The 24,172-nt window shown below is 36.0% G+C and overlaps 1 protein-coding gene across 2 annotated transcripts in view; it reads left to right on the top strand.

Annotated features, from left to right (window-relative positions):
* The window catches only part of USP12 (ubiquitin specific peptidase 12), a 43,557-nt gene that overhangs the window by 7,859 nt on the left and 11,526 nt on the right, over positions 1–24,172 (top strand). For both annotated transcript variants that reach the window (XM_063331712.1, XM_063331703.1), the window contains exons 2-6: positions 5,294–5,374; positions 12,035–12,248; positions 15,751–15,977; positions 22,332–22,408; positions 22,616–22,699. In XM_063331712.1, the coding sequence (XP_063187782.1) occupies positions 5,294–5,374; positions 12,035–12,248; positions 15,751–15,977; positions 22,332–22,408; positions 22,616–22,699 (683 nt within the window). The remainder of the gene's footprint in view (positions 1–5,293; positions 5,375–12,034; positions 12,249–15,750; positions 15,978–22,331; positions 22,409–22,615; positions 22,700–24,172) is intronic.

Below are 24,172 nucleotides of genomic sequence, written 5' to 3'. Positions count from 1 at the left end.
ATTTACAAGTCAATAAAGCTAGAGGATAAAGCTGTTACAGCAAACTACTGAAAAGATGACCCACGGAGTTATCAACTGATATTTATTCTAGAAAGGGATAAATCAACCTCCCCCTACCCCACCCCAATAAGACTGACACCAGTATAATCTTCAAAGCACATTAGGCTGTTTGTGAATCACGTCTTTGTAAGATAAATGCTCCCTACTAGGGTGGATGATAACAACAAGGTAGGACTCTTTAATTGTTTGTCTGCTTGCTGACACGCTTTTAGACAGTATTTTTAATGTATGGTGGCTTTTTTTTTTCTTTAGGCAAGTGCTGGGTGCATTTTCATTAGTGTTTTAGTTCAGGTAAGGTGTGTGCAGTTCTGAAGAGATTCTCCAAAGCATCCCAATTTACCGTACTTTGGTTTGCATCTGGAGTGGTCTTAGAGCACACAAATTAGATTCCTCTTGGAAGAAACTGAATCAAGCAACATAGTTCAGCTGCAGCTGGTGTTCTGCCACAGAGCCAGCCTAGAACTAGTCTGTCAAAACCCCTCTGAAACCCAAAGTGTGTATGTCAGATCATAAGCACCAACAGCTTTACAGATTGTCTCCAATTAGTTTATCCATATGTTAGCTGTTAGTGTGTGTCTCAGGAGTGCTAGTTCGACATGTAGCACCACAATAGTGTGACCTCTGAGGCAGTGAGAAAAGGCAATGATAAAAGTGGAACCGGCTTTGAACAGTACTATTGCTTTAGCAAGTGAAAAACTAAACAAACACAAAACCAGATCATAAGTCTGGACTTTATTTATTTTTCTCCCCTTTTCCATTGTAATGTACTGTGTCAGGGTTTTTTTTAGTTTATTTTAGAACTTTGAGGAAATGTGTATCTGTAAAACTTGAAAATCAGGAAAATTCAACTATACTTAATTAAAAGATACTACACTTTCCTCTCCCACTGTGTTTTCTGGGCTTTGATTCCAGTAAACTGAAATGAAACACTCATTTGTTAATGTTAAATGTGTTAATTTATAGAAACCTCGAGCTCTTTTGAAAATAATATTTGAGAAACTTAATTAAAGGCCTTCCATGGTTAACACGTATTCTTATCCCTTCCTTAAGAAATTAGCATCTAAGGAGATCGTTGATAAATCCAGTAATATAGCCTTTTTCTTTAACTTGGGTGAGATAAGCAATAAACATTCAACTGATTTTTAACATGATTAAACTAAGATTAGTCATGATTTATCTCATATCAGTTTGAAGTCAAATATAGGATGAAGTGTATAGTAGTTCAGCTTTATACCTAACTTTTATTATGTGTGAGTCATTGATATTTTAACTTTGTTTCCAGGATCATTTTCAATAACAAGTAAAAGTTCAGCAAATCTCGATTTCATGTTGTGTTCTTGTGTATACACCTCAGTTACCGAACTTTCCACTTTATAAAGCTATATTGTGTTAACTATGACAAATACGTGTTCTGTATGCCTGGATAATTATCTCTGTGCTGGAAGGAGGGTAGTGTAAGGCAGTGTTTGGGGACATATAGGTTTTATACTAATATGATATTATTATTACTAATAATATTACTAATATTATTACTAATATATTATTACTAATATATTACTAATATATATACTGGAACAGGCTGCCCAGAGAGGTGGTGGAGTCTCCATCTCTGGAGACATTCAAAACCCACCTGGACGTGTTCCTGTGTAACCTGCTCTAGGTGACCCTGCTCTGGCAGGGGGGTTGGACTAGATGATCTCCAGAGGTCCCTTCCAACCCTATAATTCTATGACTCTATGACTCTATGATGCAAAAACTGGTAAATGCCAGTACTATTGCAATATGAGCTTTTTTGTACTTCTGTTGTGCCTCCGTTTCTTCCCACTTCTGGGAAATGACCTCGTACGCTTCTGCTCAGGAGGGTAGGGAAACTGGAGGTCAGTGTACTGACCAAAGTTGATGATGTTCCTTTCTGTCCCCTGCACAATGTCAAAGCCAAGTTGCTGTGTGGGGACTGAGCACCTATTTTATGAGTTGTTCAGAAAGCCCCCAAAAAAGAGATACTAATTTTGGGATCTTCCACATTCCAGTTAAGTGGTGGAGGAAGAAATTCTATACTCTGCAGCATACATCACAGACTGAAATCTCCCAAGTCTAGATCCCAAGTCCTGTAAGTCCATCTTGGCTGATGAAAAGAGATAGACTCCACTACTGCCTTAAACCTCTGCTGTCTTGTTGTCCAGAAGATCATATGGTACCATGATAATTGTTGGTGTCAGCCGTGCTTTCTCTCTGCATCTGTATTTGCATAATTGGAGAGTCAGCTGGGACTGTGTACTTCAATGCTGAATGGGAAACGTTTTATAGTGAGGGATAGTTAGGTTTTAAAATAGCTTTTACGGGTCAGATGTGAACATGCATTTCCAGCCTCTGTTGTATACTATGTTTTTGCTCTCTGCAACCAGCACACTGTGCACAGTATAAATGATTACTTTAGGGGCAGGAATAACATCCTTTATGACAGACAAAGAGAGAGCTGTAGAGGAAAGTCTAAGTAGCTTGAGGGTTTTTATATTGGTGTAAAACATCCATGTTGGTTTGTAGTAATAAAACATTCATAAACAACTGCATTCAAACATAGGTAATGCCCTGCTTTGAAATCATGTGAAAGTCTAAGCCTTGAATGAAACAGCCTTGAATAATCAGAAAACCAAAACAATATTGGAGTATCTTAGCGGGTCTGTCTCATTGCCGAGTCAGGATCTTTATTGTGCTGGAAAACCAAATGCAGCGTAGAAGTCTTTACAAAACAGAAACATCAAAGTTTGTACCATAATATTCTTCCTTCCAAAGATAGAATAAAGCAGCTACTCCACCGTAGCTTAGAAAAGAGAATTTCCTAAAAGTCTGCTCTTGAATTTATTTATTTTTAAAGAAGTAGAGATTTTAACAATAGAATAAAAAGGCCTCCACAGTTCCTTTTTTATATAGTTTATTTGTAAATAATATCCACCTTGTCAGAGTTCATGGGTATATTTTAATAAGGCTGCAAATTAAATATTCAGAAGTTGTGGAGTGCGTTAAATGAGGTTTTGTACCCCTTTTCCTTACCACCGACATCACCTTTTGAGAACAGCTGCTGAAGTAGTAAGCCCTGCAGCCAAATCCCCAGTAAAGGAGAGGCTTTATCATACTGGAAAATTGCAGGGGATATGACCGATGAAAAAGCAGCTCGGGCCCTGTTGTGAATGGAGCAGAGCGGTACTGTCGCAAGTGTGGAGTTACAATATCTTTTGCTCTTGTTAAAGTTGTTACCACCTCATGGGCCTTTGACCACGTGTATCCAGTTTCAGAACTACTAAGCTAGATTGTGTAATCGTACTTAAGTTCTGCAGTACCACAGTCACGTCATGAGATACCACGTAACAGAGTTTCATTTTAATTTTATACATTTTGAAACAGTCCTGATTTTAATTCTGTCTCCCTCCCCCGTCTGTAATTAATCTGTGAAATCCTGCGTACTGTTTTTAATGCAATTTTTAATTTTTATTTAATTTTATTGTTGTAATGTCCGGAGCTATTTGCTGCATCTTTGGTGTAAAGAAACAACTTCTTGGGAAGGAGTTGCATCAGTTTTTAAGATTCTTTCCTGTATACTATGTGCTATTTTAGCTTCAGTTAAGCCTGATTTTAGACTGGAATATTTATGCTCATGTATTAGTTGATAGAGGAGATATGTATATATAGAGCAATCAGTGTAAGAGCTCATAGAAACAAGCTAGTTTTATTTGTTCTCTGAATTTTCCAGTGTAGAGGTTTTTCTGTCTCTAAATAAAAAGCCTCTCTTTCTTTTGAAACTCAATGTTTATTGCACCATTTCATTCAACAGTCATTGGTTGGAAGCACAGAGTAACAAAAGTTACCTTCTCTGACTTATTTTTGAGGATCAGACCCAACAGATTTGTTGGGCAAAGGCTGCAGCATTTGTAATGCACACCAACACTAGCTGTACTGTGCTGTTTTTTAATATTACAAAGTTCAAGGTATTTAACAAAGCACTTTGAACATTTTATATTTTCAGTGTAAGGCAGACAGACCAATCTCTTTGCTTCTTACAAACAATTGGCATTTCTTAACCTTTTCTGAAATGTGCTACACAGTATGAGAATCACACTTGTTAAGAGGAGCTCACCATTTGGCCTTGTATCACCTGCTTTGCAATACTGTATTAATGCAATTGTTATTAAAGAAGATCTGCTCTGAAAATAGTAAATACAGTACATCAAAACAGTGTAATTGCATGAAAACACATGAAAATTATATAACTTTGAGGTGTTTTTGAACAGAATGAATTTGGAAACCCATATATCTAAGGTATTTTGGATTTTGTTGGAATAATTTTCTGGTGGTAAAGGAGTGTTAGGTTCTTTATTATAAGTATCTAAGTATTAAGTTATGGCACAGAAGACTTGCTGTCTGCTCTAAGACCTGTGTGTAATGATTTTTGTGGACATTCTAAGCATCCTGAGAGTGCAAATCTAACAGAGAGCTCAAAGGACCAATTTTTCTGCATTCATGGCTAATATTATCCTGCCTACAAGCTTGTCTTCACATTAAGCAATAGAGTAACAGAACAACTTTGTTTAATTTGCCATGTACAATTGTTGAGCTGGGTCACAAACTCCATTTTCTTCCCCCCCTCCAAAGTACAGACAGGAACGTGTTTCATCTGTTTTCAATATTTAGTATCATTTATTTTTGTTTTCCTCCCTCCTGACTAGAGAGCTTCAGTGAGGGAGAGCTGAAGATACTGGTTTGGTGTTAGCAAGGTCTGTAGTTGTGAGCAGGGTTTTGTTGATTGGTTTTGGTGTTTGTTCTGTTGGTTTCGTTCTCTCCCCCCCACATAAATCAAAATAAATCAAAAAGTGTTTGTTTGGCAACTAAAACATTTGCCTGAGCTAAATGGACAGTATGCAAATCTAAGAATTGGGATTGAAATATGATGTGAAAAGCATTACTGTGTCTCAGTACCAATGATACAAAACATAGCTCATTCTTGAACAACAGCTCTTTGCCCCAGATGTCTGCTGTGGCCAGACTTATACTTGTGACTGTGTTTTAGATGCCTCTGACATGTATGAGCTGCCACCTATGGCTTCAGTTACTGATTTTACAATTTTCAGGGACAAGTCATTTATCCTTGCCAAAAAGCTTTACTTCTTTTTCTCAACTAGTTAAATTGACTGTCTGCATAGTTGCCACACTAATATTTTACTGATTTTGATTTTTCTAGGGCGCCAATGCCTCAGCTTTGGAGAAAGAGATTGGTCCGGAACAATTTCCAGTCAATGAGCACTATTTTGGTTTGGTTAATGTAAGTTTCAGTCGTAACTACATTGCTTTGAAATGCCACAAGTGTATTTGTTAAATTATAAGACTGCAACGGAGTACATAAATATTTTGCTGAAAGATGTAGTAATTGAATATGTATACTTCTTGAAATGTGTTTCAATATTCAGTGTATCCGTTGATACATGCTACTGAAATAATTGTTGAAATTGGACTGTGTTTTTAATACTTTATTTCATTTTACTAATTGTAGGGTATTTTTAAATCACTTTCTTGCTATTAAAATGTATGTCTTTTGAAAAAGCTGTTTAAAATGTGTAGCTTGTAGTTCATAGTAAGTGAATAAATACAGTAAAAGAAAAAAATGTGTGAAAGACTGTCGATGATATGAAGTGTTCGCATCTGATATTTGTATTAAGATTTAAAAAAAATCCTGAGCCCAAAGGGGAAAGCAATCGTGGAAAAAACATACTGAATTGTTCAACTCAATCATTAGTTTTAAGGAATAATTTGCATATAATTTCTGGTATTACCCATGAAAAGTATATCTTGTTAGAAATTGCATTATTCTGTCTAAAATGAAATATTAAATGATTTTCCGTATTGGGGCTTCAGAAAGTACATATTTAAACCAAGCTGATTTAACAAGAGCTATCATCTTCCTTTTCTTAATGAAACTAATTACTTCTAATGCTTTCCTGCTACTATAACATATGTCTCATCCTCTAGGTGCATAGCACTGACATGGTTCAGGAGTCTGCAATCCCAGTATGCGCTATGCAGTCACTAAACACTCTTGCTGATAAGCTAATTTACATGCATCTCAAATGCTATTAGTAATTTTTTCCTTTGTCGTGAAAGCTGAAATACCTTCAAAATCATGTGTTGTTTCTCTGAAAAGAGGAAATACAGTAGTTTGTTAATACTCATTGTTAGTTCTATAGCAGAGTTTAGGCTTTCCATCAAAGCTGCTGTTATAGTTTTTTCAAAACTGTTATTCTGTTGACAGATAACTTGTTTTCGTAATTTCTTGTCCAAGTCCAGAGAGGATTTGCTCATATCTCAAAATAGAATGAATATTGTTGCAGTGTTTATTTTCTATGTACAAAATCTATTAAGGGTAACTTGTGCCTAAAATACTGGTTGATATAACTGCTGCCTCACTGTCCCTTTTTGAATGTATCCCCTGTTTTTGGCATTAAAATGCTTCTTCCAGAGAGAGGAAGAAAAACACAAAAGAAATACTTGAAAACTTGCAACATCTTTACAGTAATCTTAAACAATCAAATGTCTAAGTTTTTTTCTCAAGAGACTGGCACTTCTAAAAGCTTGTACTATAGACTATGGCAATGTGCAAAAAGCTTATGTTGTCTTGGCCTTGTCTTTTTATAACACTGGCATTTTTTTTTCAGCAGTGGCTTAGCTTAAGTCTTTGTCTTCCTCCTTTTCTAATGTAATACAAACTCTTGTTAAAGTGACACAAATATTCATACAATAAGCAAACTAATGCAGATCAACCTGCAGATCACATATTAGAGAGAAATTCCAATCCTCTAAATTAACAATTAATTTCAAATTTTAAACTGAGGGTAAATATATGGTACTAACCACTTTGACATTTTTAACGTCTTCAAATATGAGGCTTCTTGCTCAGATTAGCCCAAAATATAGGGAAAATAAAGTTTAAAAAAATAAAAAAAATTCAGTATGAAGTGGCCCAAGCTTTTGGAATATCCAGAATGGTACTCTGGCTCCCCTTTCCTACTTGCCGTGTATTTGGAGAAAGAAATGTTGAACATAAAATGTGTTCTTGTTAATAATTAAACTTGTCCAGGAGTGGGTTATTATTTTCCACTAATGTTTTTCTTTGTTGACATTTAATAGGACTGAATATTTATATTATGAGCATATTAATGAGCTCAGGTCATCAAAACGTGCATTTACATTTCATTACAAAATCTGTTCTATTTTATGTACTTTATTCAATAGAAAAGACCAGTCTTTTAGCCTATACAGTGTATCTGTTATAACTGTAGTTGTATACATGTATTACATTAAGACTTAACAGTAAAATTGTATTGTACACCTAAGTTTTACATATTTTGTACCCTTAAGAAAAGTTTTGATAAAAGACAATCTTCCTAATATATAATGAATGTCAACACATTCTGGCTTTCTGTAGTCCAGAGGGAGTAGGCAATTTGAGGAGAGAACTGTCTTTAAGTCATTGTCCTCAACCATACACATAAGAGGGAGGCAACTAAGAGATCTCTTAACTTTCTGTGTAGTACAGGAATGTTGCTTATTTTAGCTTCAAACAATAAAGTTTTATGGACCAAACTTCTTTGAATTGTAACAAATTGTGAAGTGGGATTCTGTTACACCTATGGCACATTGGTGCTGTGTTTTTCACGTACGGTGGCTGGCTAAGGAAATTCAGTCATATTGTTGCTTGGATGGTTATCAGATCCATTATACAGATTGTGTTTACTAACACAGTATGAATATGCCATAAATGTGTAATAAGCTTGCAGAATTTAAATCTACCTGGAAACGGAAAGGTAGTGACATCTTCATTAGCAAACTATGGCCAATGGCCATTCAGAAAGAATAACTGAGCTAATGATAATTAAGAGAAATATTAGTTAATTAGATAATAAAGATTTCTATCTTTAGCGATAGAAATCACAGTGAAGATAGAAATCGTAGTGAAGTGATAGAAATCACAATTTATGCCTTCATTGATTTCTGTAATTGTTTTATAGCAATTACAAGAAGTGAAGCTCTTAGAGTTCGTTAACATTTACTGCTAAATTTTTCTAATTTGTTTATCGATTTTGTTTGTCCTAACTATGTCCAGAGTAATGGAAAAAATGGAGATAATGTGGAAATCAATAGCTCTCTGCCAGTTGTGTGATAGCTAGCCATTTGAGATGTCTGGAATGCAGGACAGAATTTCAGATAAAGATGATAATTTTGAAAGAGAGATCTGTCAATTGTAAACGTAGTGTTTATCTAGAGGTAGTGTAAAAGAAGAGAAGGCGGAAACACTGTCTCATCTCCTCTTCAGCTTTGTGGCAGAATCTAGGGATTATTCAGAGGATGCGCTAATAGAACAATTTGAGAGGTAAAAGAAGAATTAAGAAAGGGCAATTATGGGAAGCATATGGAAGACCAGATGGTTGATGGGATGTTTGATTCTGTCAGACTAAATGGAAAATTCAGCTTACTCTTGAAGGAACAATACCATTCACTAAATCAGCAGGAAATATTCAAGATACATGATAAGATGAAAATGTTATTAGTATGATGTCCCATGCACATGGACAATCAGGAACATCCCAGTCTCCCTGTCATTCTTTCCCTCTACGGCACAGTAATGCAAATTATTCAAATCAACGTGCTTCACAAGTTAAATCAATGATTTTATCCAATAAATATGAAATAATTAACATTTTTAATCTCATAAGAGCTACTCTGGTACCTCTTCATCGGTTTACCAGACTTCTAGAGCAGAAAGTTTGCTTATTCAGTCTCTTGCAATGGGTGTGTGTTTTGGAGAAATCCTATTTACTGATGTGGCCCATTGCAACAAATAAAGTTGTCAGAGCTGCCAGTGCATCAGAGCTGGGAGGAATCCTAGTGCTGCACAAAGACAGTGTTTTAAGCAGATCTAAGTTCTTTTAGACCTCTTGTTCATTTTTGTAGGTCTGTGTGGTTCAACATCAAAGGTTCTTCCCAGTAGTATGCTGCATCTCAAGAGTAAACTATAAGGCTATAAGGCTTAGTGAGTGTGTGGTGTTTTTGTTGCAACTTTCCTGACTGTCGTTTATTTTTTTTTTATTTCCACACAGGTTTGGGTGTTGTTTGGGAATTTTAAAAAAAAAAAAGAGGGGTGTGCAGTGTTTTTGTGAAAATAAATAATCTGATTTCTCAGAATTTAGAACAGAAGAACAATATAAACTGAAAAAAGAGAAAATTTTTTTTTTTTACTTTTCTTAAATATGCACATCTTAAGGTGGTCCGCACAGAAACATGGAGGCAAGCAATAAACCGGTTGAAAACATGAGTTAAAATAACTCTGCTGCATATAGTCTCTATTACATCTCTCTGAACGAGATAGAGTTTCACTATTCTGTACAGGCTGACAGTTTAAGATACAAAATTACAATGATGGTCTTTATTATAGTTTTCTACTGTGCTTCTGAGGCAGTGCTAACTGTAAAGTGAGGGGACAAGGAAGGTGTCTGTTGGCCAGGTTAGCAGGAGAGCAGAGTATTGAAGAAGCAGAATTTGAAAGCAACGAATAGGCGTTCAGTAGGTGGCGGGAGGATGGGGAGACTGGAGCATGGTCTTGGGTGTTTTCTAAATGGGCGGTGTGCTTTTGTATTGGAGTCAAAGCTGAGAAGTAAAGTAATAATGGTGGTAAGACCAGCGTTTTTTCATGTAGCAAATTCCCTATTTACTTAGTCTGGAAACCTCCCCACCTTTTCCCCCTTGTTTTTTAGTAGAGGTACCATTATAATTTTTTGATGATTGGAAGCTTTTATTTTGAAAAGATTTTAGGTTTTGAAGCAATGAAGACTGATGCTTTAAGTATAAAACAAATGTGAACTAATTAAATTTTCTTCAGGAGTTTGTTTTCAAACAGTCTTCTGTTGCCTACTGTCTTTCTGAATTTTGTTGAGGAAAACCTTTTATGAACTTAATCTGCTTGCTTTTATTTCCTACCCACAGGCATGTAGGTTAACATACATTCATATTAAATTAATCTGAATTTTGTTCAGTGTTCTGAGTTCTCTGTTGCTTTATATTTTGGTCGTCTCTCACTGCACGTTTGCCATTCTAATTAATTTATCATCAGATTGTTCCTTTTTAAAATTGGAATGTTATGAAATTTCTAATTTGCTGCCTTTTCATCTTTTGACACTTGCTGTAGAAATTTTATCACTTTTCCCATTCGATTTAATTTTAAGAACTTTCTTATCATTTTAATGTGAATCTCTTTTTATGGCTATTTTTAATTATAAACTCATAAATAGTTAGCTTACAATATTAAATGTTTTGACATAAACTACTGTGTGATTTCATCTGCTTCCTTTAAGGAAAAAGCCCTGTTTTTTCTCTTAAGTCCATTGAGCTGCTTGAGTGCAGATTTGGACCACAAAGAAGCTAATATAAACATTTTCCCTAGCTTAAGGAAAAAAAAAAGATGGACTTTAATTTCCTCACTTTTTAATATGGACATCTTAAAAGTAATTAATAATTTTTTTAAAATACACTTCTTACTCATTCTTTGAGTGTGTCTTGTGTATTTGGAAAGTACTTCTTCATATTTCATTAATTTCAAATAAAGGAAAACAATTTACTTTCCAGTTTTGTGATTAAATTGCACGGTGCGCTTGTTTGTCATTGTCTTAATCAGGAGAGAGCAAAAAACAGTTACTTCCCTGTTATTCCTAAGATGTAAAAGCTTTTAGTTCTTTTTCTCTGTTGAAAGAACCTGCTCTTAAAATATCTCTAAATGCACTGGTTTTGCTATATAACAGTCTCCCCACCAAAATATAGTCTTAGAATTTGCTACCCGTATATGCTACTATCTCTATTTATTTAAAATGTAAATATGAACGTTATTTTTACATTTTACAGAATGTGTGTAGTAAGTGTGTACTTCAATTTGCAGGTTGAATGACTGCAGCTGAAAGGTTGGATTACTTGCTGAGGGCCTTATAAAGATTTTTCTCACAATTTCAGTGTTAGATAATAGGTTTCACTGGAGGAGGGCAGCATAAAATTGAGAGTGGCTCATTGAGAGTGGCAGCTCATGATGCCTTCGCAGAGGTGAAGGGGAGGTTTGCAGCATTGGGGTGAGCTGGAGACAGTGTCAATGATCACAAGGCTCAAGTGCCTAAGAGCTGGAAAGAGTCTGGGGAAGAGGGACATCTGGAGTGTCCTGATACAAAGCGGGTTATGGATGCTTTTCTAACTGCCCCCTTTCAGTTCAGTGGCTTGCCTCCTTCAAAATGTGTGTGTCCAAATTGTGCATTCTTTTCCTTTCAGTCTCGATTTGAAACTACCAACCGTGCCATCGCTTTGAATCCTGAACAAGCCGTGTTGTATTGTTTTAAGCAAACTCTGAATGCGAATCCTGTCACCCTAAAATGAGAACTGAAAATGTAGGAACAGGTTAAAGCAGTTATTTCTGACTTTGATCACAAGTAATAAGATTTGGAGAATCCAATTTCTGAAGTGTCTGAGAAGCTCTCAATTTACAGCTGAATTTCTTCACAGTACAAGATCATGCTGTGCCTGTTTTTTACTGTTGTGGCTGACTTGCTGTAGATGGATAGATATTTTTACCTGGACATATTTTAGGAGCTGTGACATTGGTGGTATTTGTTGAACATTGACCCAAGTAAATGCAAAATATGACTAATAAATTAAATTTAAAAGTGAGACAAAATCATATAGTATTGTTCAAGTTTACCTAGGTTTTTCTTGCATTTACTTACAGCATACTTTTTAATCCTTGTAAAACAGAAGTACGGTGTACTATCTTAAAGTCAAGAAGAAATGACTTACAGAAAATTTGCCCCTGCTTATGCATTCTCTTATACTTTGGCTTTAATTTTACCTCTCTACAGTAATACAATGGAGACTAATAAATCTCTCTCTTATTTTATAGTTCGGGAATACATGCTACTGCAATTCAGTTCTTCAGGCACTTTATTTTTGTCGACCATTTCGAGACAAAGTCTTAGCATACAAGAGTCAACCAAGAAAAAAAGAGAATCTCCTTACGTGCTTAGCCGATCTCTTCCACAGTATAGCCACCCAGAAGAAAAAAGTTGGAGTAATACCTCCCAAGAAATTTATAACAAGATTACGAAAAGAAAATGGTAACTTTTTTTTCTTTTTCTTGTGTAATAATCATAGGAATTATGGTTTAATTCTGAAGATGACATAGCGGAATACCTACATATTTGTTATGCATGGAAGGTGTTCTTGGTCCTGCAGTAGAACGAAGAGGTGACCCTTATTCACCTTATAATTCTGGAGCCATTTTGAGGCAGAATCCTTGTCTCTCTCTCTTCATGTAGAACTGAGTGTATAGTTAGTGACTGCTTATGAAATTGCTTGCTAATTTTGCCTTTCTATGAATTGTATTTTTATAATCATAATTCACTCTAAAACTTTTGTTCCCTGTTTAAAAAACACATTACTCTCTGAATGGAGGAATCGGTCTCCTGAGTGTGTGGAAAGGACATTAAGACTTCCCTGCAAGAATCTAGCTTAAAACCCCACAAATTTTTAAATTCCATGAGAATTTCTGCAATACTTAGTTGACCTACTTTTTAAAGGATTAATAAATTTTAAAATCACGAAGTAGTTTTGGATAATTTTTTTTATTGTCATTGATATCCTAAATTTCAAGAGATTTCCAGAGATTTTAACCATTTCTTGTTTCTTATCTGCAGGGCTAATTAGTTGAAATGTTTTAGAAAATAATTCCATATTAAAATGTAAATGAAACCTTGTAATAATAACAAACTGTGTGAGGTACCATATTTAACACTGCTGCAATAGACATTATTACACTGTTGTATAGTCTCTCCAAGACTATATATGCAGACTAAAAAGGTGTTTAAATGTTATGATGAATATCTCTGTAGTAAAAACAAGAACTAAAGGAGTATAATGACATTTCTAATTTGAAGTGACCCTTCCAGCAAATGCACACCATGAGTTGTAATAATATTTTTTGAAAAAAAGCTTTCAGGTAATGTACAATCTCTTACCTATGCAGAATAGAAAACTGTCATTCAATTCTTCGGTAAGTATACTTGACTCAGTATGCTTGTATGTTGCTGAATTTATGGAAGTAGTTAATTATGTCAATGACTGTTGACTAACTATGACGAACGTGGAGAATGGTTCAAACGGAAAGCAGAAAGTAAACCACAGGAGCCATTAAGTTCTTTTTAGAAAGAGTTCTTTTTAATGCTTAATTATGTCATGATGTTAAAATTCTAAGCAGGGGAAGGCAATTGGAAAATCTTCATTAGAGAAATCAGATGTGAAAGTTCAGCTTTTGTTGCCTTTTGGATCTCTTTTAATGATGATACTTTCACCTTTTCTACAAATAAATGGCTAAATTGTCAGGCAGCGTAAATTGTCAGGACATCATATATGCTATGAAGAGCTTATTGTAAAGGTATACAATTTTGAGTTTTAAAGAGGAGTTAAAGAATCAGGTAGGTAAGCAACGCTGATCTAGATTCTATTCCAGTCAGTATCCAGCTATACCAGAGTGATGACTGAGAAGGTAATCTTAATGTATTCCAGACCACAATGCTGCTATTCCATCTTTATTTTCAAAGTCTGAATACAATGTACATATATTAATGACCTTAAAGCTTAACTGACTGGGCAGCAGCTGCTGACTTGAAGTCAGCTGAAGGTATACTGTTATGTTTACTTAAATTTCTTCTAATCATAAAATGAACAATGTGTAGCTTTCATTCTGTTGTATTTAATGCTAATTTACTGACTGGACACATAGCGCTGAGAGGTCCATGATGTAACACTGTAAAGAATCTCTGAAATGTTTCACCTCAAGATACTTGTAGCTCTTGTTCTGCCTTGATTTACTTGATTAAATAAAGACCTTAATAGTTGGCTAGATTCAGAGTTGAACTTATTCTTACTTCTCAAAAATAGTGTAGTAGTTCATTAAATAAACTACTTGGTTCGTACTCATGGCTGACCTATTGCATTACTTAAGCTGTTCAAATGATCTAGATCAGCATCCAATTCTCCTACTTTGCTAATAACTCAGGATTATTATTATTATTATTTTTCCTATATGGAGTTTACTCCTGGATGCCATCAAGCGAATTATAGTAAAGCTTCCATGCAATCCCTGTATGCACTTCAAAACTTAAGCTTCAATGAATATCTTTGTGCTTCATCTTTCCAGTCCTGGGAACCATCCCTCCACTGAAGGCCAGTCTCTTAGTATTGCTACAAGCAAATTGCAAGTTACCATTAATTGAAGTAATTGTACGTTAAAAGACTTGTATGTTATTAGCTAGCGATATAGGATGCTTTTTAAATTGGCAGGTAAATGTCCTTGTAACAATTCCTAGTCATAGAGAGAACAGGTAACTATTACTAAATCTGACTCATGTCTTTATGGTTTTCTTAGTCCCATTCCTAATATGAGGATTTGTGACAGCAAAGGATTTCTCAGGTTGTTATCCCAGGGGACTAAAATAAATGATGTTTTCAGGGTAGTACCAATTTGAACATAAACAAGAGAGTAGACTAGACAGACTTTCTGTAAGAGAGTTCAGATTTGTGCTTTAATCTGTATCATTGCTATACATCACAAGTATGTGCCAGTGAAACTGTTCTCCTTCCACTGAATTAATCCTAAAACTATTATGCTTAGAGATGTTGACAAACTGAGGACATGAAACAGAAAGCATAGTGAATCCATTATTATCTATCCAACAAGTCCACCGGTAATAGAGGTGCCCGTATACCAATCGCCAGAAGCAGTATTTTGGATCTTCAAAGAAAAATCTGTCTATTACTCGAAGTCCTAATTTGAAACCTGTTTGTTCTTGCTGTGGATAGAACTTTAGGCTAATTTGACATGGCTTCTACAAATACTACCTTACTTAAAGAACTTTGAGAAATAAAATGGTTGTTTAAATATATTTCTTTATAAAGATATAAATATATATCTTTAAGTTTTTAATCTTCTTTTCATTGTATTGATGACATTCTAGTATTGATGACACTGTGCTTATGACAGAGCAGCAGTGGACTGAAAACCCTAAAGTGAAAATAAATAAAGCAATGTTTTGAGCATTTATTGTTCATGTTCTTCCTGTGACAGAACATATAGACAATGAAACATTTCCTGTCATAATTCCCAGTTCATTTCTGGAAGATATCAACATCTAATGCCATTTGAGATGCCCTCTGTTATCCAAGACATTGACCTAAGCTTGGCAGAGATAGCATAGCCCCTGTAGGGGATCCAGATCATCGTGACCTGTCATCTGGAGACTGGATGGGATAAGCTATAACATTTCAGGCGGCACTATATGTAGACCTGTGTTTTCTTGCAGAATGGTTCACTCTTCTGTTAATTCTGATCAGCTGAGAGATTTCTGCGAATGTAAGCTGACTTGCCCTCCCCTGTTCCCACCCCCTATATTTTTGGCTTAGTTGTTGAAGCATGCGTTTTGGGTTGGTGTTGTATTGCCATGAATGATTCAAGACATGAAATGAAGACTGGTTTTGAAATTCGACTTCTTTTAAAAACTTTTTTATAGTGTAGCACTAACCAGTTAATTAAAAAAAATCTTCTGTTGTTTTATCTTGTAGAGCTTTTTGATAACTACATGCAACAAGATGCACATGAGTTCTTAAACTATCTATTAAATACAATTGCGGATATCTTGCAAGAGGAGAGAAAACAAGAGAAACAAAATGGTCGCCTACCTAATGGCAACATTGACAATGAAAATAACAGCCCGCCAGACCCAACCTGGGTTCATGAAATCTTTCAGGGAACATTAACTAATGAAACCAGATGTCTTACATGTGAAACTGTAAGTATGTTTATACGTCATAAAATGAATTCTTCCATGTTTCAGAACTTCATGTTTCATGATTCATTTGAGGGGGGATCTTATCAATACTTATAAATACTCAAGGGGTGGGTGTCAGGAGGATGGAGCCAGGCTCTTTTCAGTGGTACCCTGCAATAGGACAAGAGGTAACGGGCACAAACTCAAACATAGGAAGCTCCACCTAAACATGAGGAGGAACTTCTTTACCCTGAGGGTGGCAGAGCACTGGCACAGGCTGCCCAGAGAGGTGGTGGAGTCTCCATCTCTGGAGACATTCAAAACCTGCCTGGACGCGTTCCTGTGCAACCTGCTCTGGGTGACCCTGCTCTGGCAGGGGGGTTGGACTAGATGATCTCCAGAGGTCCCTTCCAGCCCCTACCATTCTGTGATTTATCTCAACAGACTAGCATACTAGATTAATTTACTTCTTTAGAAATCTTACATTCATCTGAAGATTTGCATTTTTTCTTTGTTAGTGAGAAAATTTCAGCAGCTGATGCATGAATTGTAGGAAAAGGCTCTTAGTCAATATTGGGAAAATGCTCAATTGAATTTTTGTCAGTGTGATCATAATCGACTTCAAAATTTAGATTAGAAAATTCTAAATTGATATATTTGTAAGAGCAATGAAGCCTGCTACTTGAACATGTGGACTTCTTCTCAGATTTTATGTCTCAATAACTTAATGTCATGTGTAGTGATACATTCCATAAATAAGTATTCTGAACCAGTTTCCACCTATTTCTAGTTTTTAAATTTAAAGCCATTGGAATCAAGATACTATGGTTGTTTTTTGACACTGAGAGCTGAGACTGGGATTCTCAAAGAACATAACTTAATGTGCAGGAAAAATAATCCTTTCTTAAATGTCTGTCCACAGAAATTCTTCTAATACTAGACTGAGAAATAAGCTCCTTCTTTGGCTAAGCTATAATAAAATTTTCTGTTAGAATAGTTCTACAATAAGAGAAAGCATATAGTTCAGAAAAACTCATAATTGAATTTTACCTGCTTGAGAAAGCGAAAAAGCATGACAACTTGAAAATTACAGTAATTCTGTCATGGTCTAGGCCTTAGATATTGTAAAAAGCTAAATGACTGTATTTTGCTATGACTCTTTATACCTATTTTCATTAAGTTAATTAGATAACGCACACATTTCAGCATAATGTTGGAAGGGAGGAATTAATCAGATTAAACCTATATATTTCACATGCAATTTTTTCCATCTTCTAGAAATACCCACCACTCACTTTATTTCAAAGAAAATAGCTTCCTAATGTCATATGTAATGTAACTTCAGACTTCAGTCGATCTTGGTATTTTGAGTAATTTAGGTGCTGATTTCTAGCTACCATACTTTTTTTTTTTTCTGTTAGATTTCCCCTCCCTAATAACTATTTCATGGCTACTGTCAATTGCTTCTGTTTTAGTTCTTGAACTGCTTTTTTTTTCTTCTTGAAACATGAGTTTAGCTTAGTCTCTTGACATGAATGACATCACTACCTTTCCTCACTATGGAACAGTGAATTACAGTGAATTACCGCTGTCACGATTTTGATCTAGGTACAGTCCTTAATACAATTTTAAAATGCTGATATGCTCTGTGCCAGCATTATTAGTTATCAGGCTTATCACAATTTTGTGATTTTTACTAATATTGCTCAGTTCTATTTTTTTGTTAACTGTTGCTGAATAGGATACGCCACGTCTGTCTGCCACTGTGCCTCCTTGGCCAGCTGAATTTTAAATTTGGTGTTCTAATACACTTGGTTTAGTATGTTAGGGACTTTGTTTTCCAAGCCCTATCAGCTTCTGTCTATTCAATACATAACCTTGTGTCTAATTAAAACACAGTGACCTGAAAATGGGCACTTAGAAACACATTTTGACACATTAAATAAGTAATACTACTGTGAATAGTGTCTTATTTTCAAAGATAGTGAGCAGCTGTGATTTTTTTAATGTTTGTTGGGCGCTGTTGGCATTCAGAGTCTTTCTGTGTTTAGAAATATAATCTAAAATGTCAGGAGTACTTGGATATATCTCATGTAGAAGATTACACAGCAATTGTGGAATGAATTAGTGCTTCTTAACAATAAGACAATAACCTTAGTATATTTTTTATGTAAATTTGGAATTTAATGCATACTTAAATATAAAGCATAATATATCTCTGCTGCAAGTGAGAATGATTATCTTCTAACTGGCCAAACCTACTCAATGTTCCTAAAATCAGCATGGCAAGGTTTTATTCCAATTTCAATTGCCCTGATTATAGAAAAGAACTCCTTTCCAGGACACACTGTGCCGTTAGCCCGTCTTTAAGATAAGAAATGAACTGACTGAAGATTTATCCTCAGTTTAAGTATGGACAGTGGAATATAAGGAATACAGATGTGATTCTTTAAGAAAGATTTGTGTCATGGGTCAAGCCACACTATAAAATTACAAAATTATAAAGTTACAAAACAGATTGTAAGTTGTCTTTACATACTTTTAATGTGATTTATTGTTATCATACTTTCCCCCTTCCTTGGCAGAGGCAGTATGATGACATAAATATTACAAATTTTTTGTGGCTAATTGATAAAAATGATCTAGAAGTTCATTGGTTCTACAAATTTCTCTCACAATTTAAAGAAAGAATAACAGTATAACAGAAAATAATGTAATTGATTTCATTAAGATTAAATATGAAATGGCTAGTTGTGGGCAGTGCTTCTACAGAGAAAAATAGGAAATTGTCTTGGGTTAAAAGCACCAAACACATTGATAATGTTTTTCTCCAGCTGATGGTCTTGCTCTTGTGTTCAAATGACTCCACAAGGCATAAAAATCTTTTGTTCAATTCTACTGTGGACTGAGAGAAGGCAATAAGGAAAACCTCAGTGGTCTCACGTTAGTACTATAGAAGCCTTAACTATGCCCTACTCCTTTTTTCCTCTCTCTTTTATTTATCTCTTTTTTTTGTTTGAAACAAAGATAAATCATGCCCTTTGTTTCAGCTTCATTTGAAAATAGCTTCTGTCTTAGCAAACATGGAAGCCTTCAGTTGCAAAAGCTTTTTTGTCAGTGAGCTGATTCACAGAATCACACAGAGTCACAGAAACTTCAGAGTAGGAAGGGACCTCTAGAGATCATCTAGTCCAACTCCCCTGCTAGAGCAGGATTGCCTAGAGCACAGTACTCAGGACTGCATCCAGGCAGGTCATGAAAATCTCCAGAGAAGGGGACTCCACAACCTCCCTGGGCAGCCTGTTCCAGTGCTCTGTCACTCTCACCGTAAAGAAGTTTTTCCGTGTATTTGAATGGAACTTCCTATGTTCTAGCTTGTGCCCATTGCCCCTTGTCCTGTCACTGGGAACCACTGAAAAGAGTCTGGCTCCATCCTCCTTAAACCCGCCCTTTAGATACTTGTATGCCATAATAAGGTCTCCCCTCAGCCTTCTCTTCTCCAGGCTAAAGAGTCCCAGCTCTCTCAGCCTTTCTTCATAAGGGAGATGCTCCAGTCCCTCCGTCATCTTAGTTGCCCTACGCTGGACTCTCTCCAGCAGTTCCCTGTCCCTCTTGAACTGGGGAGCCCAAAACTGGATGCAGTACTCCAGATGTGGCCTCACCAGTGCAGAGTAGAGGGGGAGAATGACCTCCTTCGACCTACTGGCCACAGTCTTCCCTATGCAGCCCAGGATTCCATTGGCCTTTTTGGCAATAAGGGCACATTGTTGGCTCATGGATAATTTACTGTCTACCAGGACCCCCAGATCCTTCTCCTCAGAGCTGCTTCCCAGCAGGTCCACCCCTAACCTGTACCGGTGCTTAGCATTCTTCCTCCCCAGGTGCAGGACCTTGCACTTGCTTTTGTTGAACCTCATTAGGTTCTTCTCTGCCCAGCTCTCCAGCCTGTCCAGGTCACGCTGGATGGCAGCATGGCCCTCCGGAGTGTCAGCCACCCCTCCCAGTTTGGTATCATCAGCAAACTTGCTGAGGATACACTCTGTCCCATCATCCAGGTCATTAATGAATATACTGAACAAAATTGGACCGAGTATTGACCCCTGGGGGACACCACTGGTTACAGGCCTCCAACTAGACTCTATGCCGCTGATCACAACCCTCTGAGTTCTGTCACACAGCCAGCTCTCAACCCACCTCACCGTCACCTCATCTAGCCCATACTTCCTCAGCTTCCTAATGAGGGAATGCTACTGAATGCTACTGAAATTCCAAACGGAAAGAAATACAGATTCCCTGAGTGTTAGCCTTCTGAGTTTTCTGTTCTGTGTGGCATTGGTTGTCAGAGTACAGCTGATGAGCTGTTTGAGTGCAGATTACATCCTTGATGTGAAAACAACATGCCATCACCTTTAGGCAAAATACTGGAACATCCGAATTCTTCACTATTATTCAGATGCTCATATTAGGAGAACTCAGATGGCTTTATGAACACATCAGGGCTTGATTCTGCAAGTGATGAGGTTTTCTGACTGTGTCCGTCTTTTTTTCATTCTGTAGATGAGTGAAATATATAGCATTGGCCACTTTAGTCTAAGGAACTTAGTGATGTTTATTTGAAAGAGAATGTTTATTTTGAAAGGGGGGGAGGGCTGGTCAGAGTGGAAGGTGACTTTTAAAAATAATTTTTCTTTTTTTTAATTAAAACTGTATGAGTTAATCTTGGAAAAAAATATTTTAACATTAGTTAAAATACTAATGTTCAAAATATCTTAAAAATTAAGAATAGCAATTTCTAAATTGTCAACATAGATAGAAAAAATCCACTTGGCTATTCTTTCAATAAAGCCTTTAATGGTTCCTCATGATCCAAAGTGCTCAATGGACTGGCTAACCTGAAAGAGACTCTCCAAAGCAGTATTATCAGTATTATCACTAAGAATGGAAGAATTCCTTTGGCGAACTTCTGGTTTCAGTACCAATCATTTTTTAACCAAGTACAACACATCCCTTTCCTCTTCTGCATCTCCTCCCCACCCTTAGAGCTTCTGCACGGGATAAAGCTGCCTGTGAAATCTTTATTGTTTCATGGAATTTTCTTTGATTAGAGAGAAAGAATTATCTAATTTCATGTCTGAATAGCACTGATCACATGACTCCTAAATTCCAGCTGTCCTAGCTGAAGACTGCAGCAGAGTATTTTCTAGAACTCTTTTTTTTTTTTTTTTTCTGAGCCATTCTTAATCCCTAGGCTAAGATGTTTTCCACCAGAATTCTTAGTGTTACAAACACAAGTTTGGTAATTCCAAAAGTGGTTTGCAATGGGATATTAATTCTCAAAAATAGTTGTCTTGACCACCTGTATTTTCCTCTTTATTCTCTATGTATGCTGCCCTTAGCAACTGTGTGTTTCTTATCTCTTGATAATCAGAGAACAACTTTGCAAATATATTTTTATCCTGAGTTGAAAAGGGAAGATGAATCTCATGTGTTTTAAAGATCAACTGACCTTGGTTCTCCTGTAGCTGTTTAACTTTTCCTGTTTTCTATCAAGAAACTGCAGCCAGACATCTTTTCTAAAAATATTTACTTTTGTACCTAGGAGTCATAAAAGGCAGAGGACATTCTCATCAGTGGCACTGAGTATCTCTAGATACAGAGAGGAAACACTAGCAGACAAAAGTTGAGGTTGCAGATTGCCATTTCCTAAATATTTTAATAACATAGTTGATTTTCAGGGCAGCTGAAATCCATCTCCATTTTTCAGTATTTGTGATGGAATTTATTCTCTGATTCTAGGAATTTATTTTTTACTTTAATTGTTAATTTTGCATTTTTGTAAGAAATGACTATGCACTACTCTGCCTCTATCAGACCAAGTTCCAAACTCTCATTTACCAACAAATTTGCTATCTGCTGCTCCTTAAAGAGTATGAATCTAGGCAGGAAGAGGCTTCAAAGTATTTGTGCTCTTTATTAGGGAGACTATGATTGCAAATATATAACTTTCAGCTGGAGGGAATCATAGGGGAAGAACAGAGGTGACAGTACTAAATAGAAGAATCCTAGCAATTGTACTGTTTTGAAAAGAGGGAGGTGTAGAAGGAACTTGGTATTAATGTTGTTAAGCTGAAATCACAGCATAATGATAACTGGTGTTATACAGCCCCACAGACATACACACTTCCCTATTCCTGAACAAAATGAGAAACAGAGTTCTAGCAAATCTCTGAAATAGAAAGGCCACTTGTAACAATTTTTAAAAGGCTGTGATAAGGTAAAAGATGCATTCTGTCAACAGAAAATGGTACTGAAAAGCTAAGGTAAATTAGTATAACTAGTTTTAGTTATAATCTATTGGTTCTTTTTTTCCTGTAGATAAGCAGCAAAGATGAAGACTTCTTAGACCTTTCAGTTGATGTGGAGCAGAATACTTCAATCACTCATTGTTTAAGGTAGACGCAAAAATTTGAATTTTCATAATTTGTCTATTATCTGTTACCTAGAAAGGAAGAAGTAAAACTAAAAGCTCACAAACTTAGCAAATTTTAGCTTATGTACCCTTAAGAGTATAAAATTATGTTTATTGTACTTGTTTATATGTATAGTTCAGATAAGAAACTAGTATCTATAGCATTTCTTTTTCTTTTTTTTTAATTCAGGGGTTTCAGCAATACAGAAACTCTGTGCAGTGAATACAAATATTACTGTGAAGAATGTCGCAGTAAGCAAGAAGCACATAAAAGGTACATCCAACTCAGGGAGGGGAAAAAAGTAACCCATGTATTTCATGAAAATACTCTTCTATTTCCTTGTGTGTGTGTATGAGGCAGGGGGAGAACATTATTTTCTTAATTTTTGTCGCTTTACTTCCACTTAAGAGTAGCTTGGTTGCATTCCTCCTGCTTGAATTCAATGAACCTACTTCAATGAGTAATGAGAATCTATGTAAAGCATTTTGGGACTTCTTTGATCATTATTTATTTTACAAATAAGAAAAAAAATGTTCTTAAGACCAAAACTAAGTTAAAAAGACAAGTTAAAACAAACTACCAGTGACTAATCAAAGATTCTGTGTAATCATGAAAAGTCACTGATTTCATGTGACTTTTTAAACTTGCTTTTGTCTTTTTCAATTGTTTTTCCAATTCAATTTCCAATTGCTTTAAGAATCAGTTTGATAGCGCTTTTTTCTGATTCAGTCATAATGAGGCTTGTAACTTTTTCTGTTAACTGAGTTTCTGGTTTCTTAAAAGTGCATAGTTAGTGGTGCTAAACTTCTGCTTAACAGGATTCCTGAAAAACATCAGAAGCACTGTGGAAGCTTGAAATTCATTATGTTTAAAAACAATTCTTGTCTGCCTAATAATTCTTTTAGTCTTGTTTACACCTTTGAAAAACCTCTGATTTTGTGTACTGTGTGGTATTTATTATCTGAGAAAGTATTTGGCTGCTTATAGATGAGTTGAAGGGATGGGAATGCTGACATGCTCTACTGGTTATGCCACTGATTCTGGTTATTTGGTTTACCACAGATTTAGCACATGGTTTTTGGCATATCTCATCTGCGAAGTCTGCCTTCACACATTGCCTAAGCTTACTAATTGGTGTGTATTAGAGGTTGTAAAGCCAGGTCTGTCCTGTTGTTTTCTGTTGCCTTAGCTCTTATTTCCATGTGGGAGGTAATGTGATCCCTGACCAATGCAAGCTGTGTTGGCATAAACCTGTACTATAGGCACTGCCATGTTGGCAAAACACAGCTTTTTGTGTTTATATTTTGCTTTTCATGTGGGGCTTAAGTTCAGTTTCACTACAGTCATAATTTTCTTCCATCTCTATAACATGGAGCTTTCTGTGTTAGTGTCAGCTAGCAAAGGTGATATACTGAATTTCTTCACCAGTGAAAGAGCTGCTATTATCAAACACAGTTGCATTATGAGAAGAGGACTTTCATTTTGAAAAAATAAATAGAGCAGAAATTATATCTGTATCTCAGTAATAGAATAAAAATGTAACTCTCCCTAAAAATAGTTGCTTCTGTCATCTTTCCACTCTCCTCCCGCTTTTTTCATTTCCTAGCTCCCTTGTGGGCCGCGGAGAAAATTTGAGTCTAGCAGGGTTTCCTGCAGGTTACTATCAGTCTAAGTTTAATAAGAAAAAGGGAGGAAAGATGAGTTTTCAAGGATTTGCCCCCTATCTTTTGAAAAAGGATTGTCTTG

This window comes from Chroicocephalus ridibundus, chromosome 1 (assembly GCF_963924245.1).
Source record: "Chroicocephalus ridibundus chromosome 1, bChrRid1.1, whole genome shotgun sequence".
Classification (NCBI taxonomy): Eukaryota; Metazoa; Chordata; class Aves; order Charadriiformes; family Laridae; genus Chroicocephalus; species Chroicocephalus ridibundus.
The sequence above is the reverse complement of the archived record's forward strand: the minus strand, read 5'-3'. Positions and strand labels throughout refer to the sequence as shown.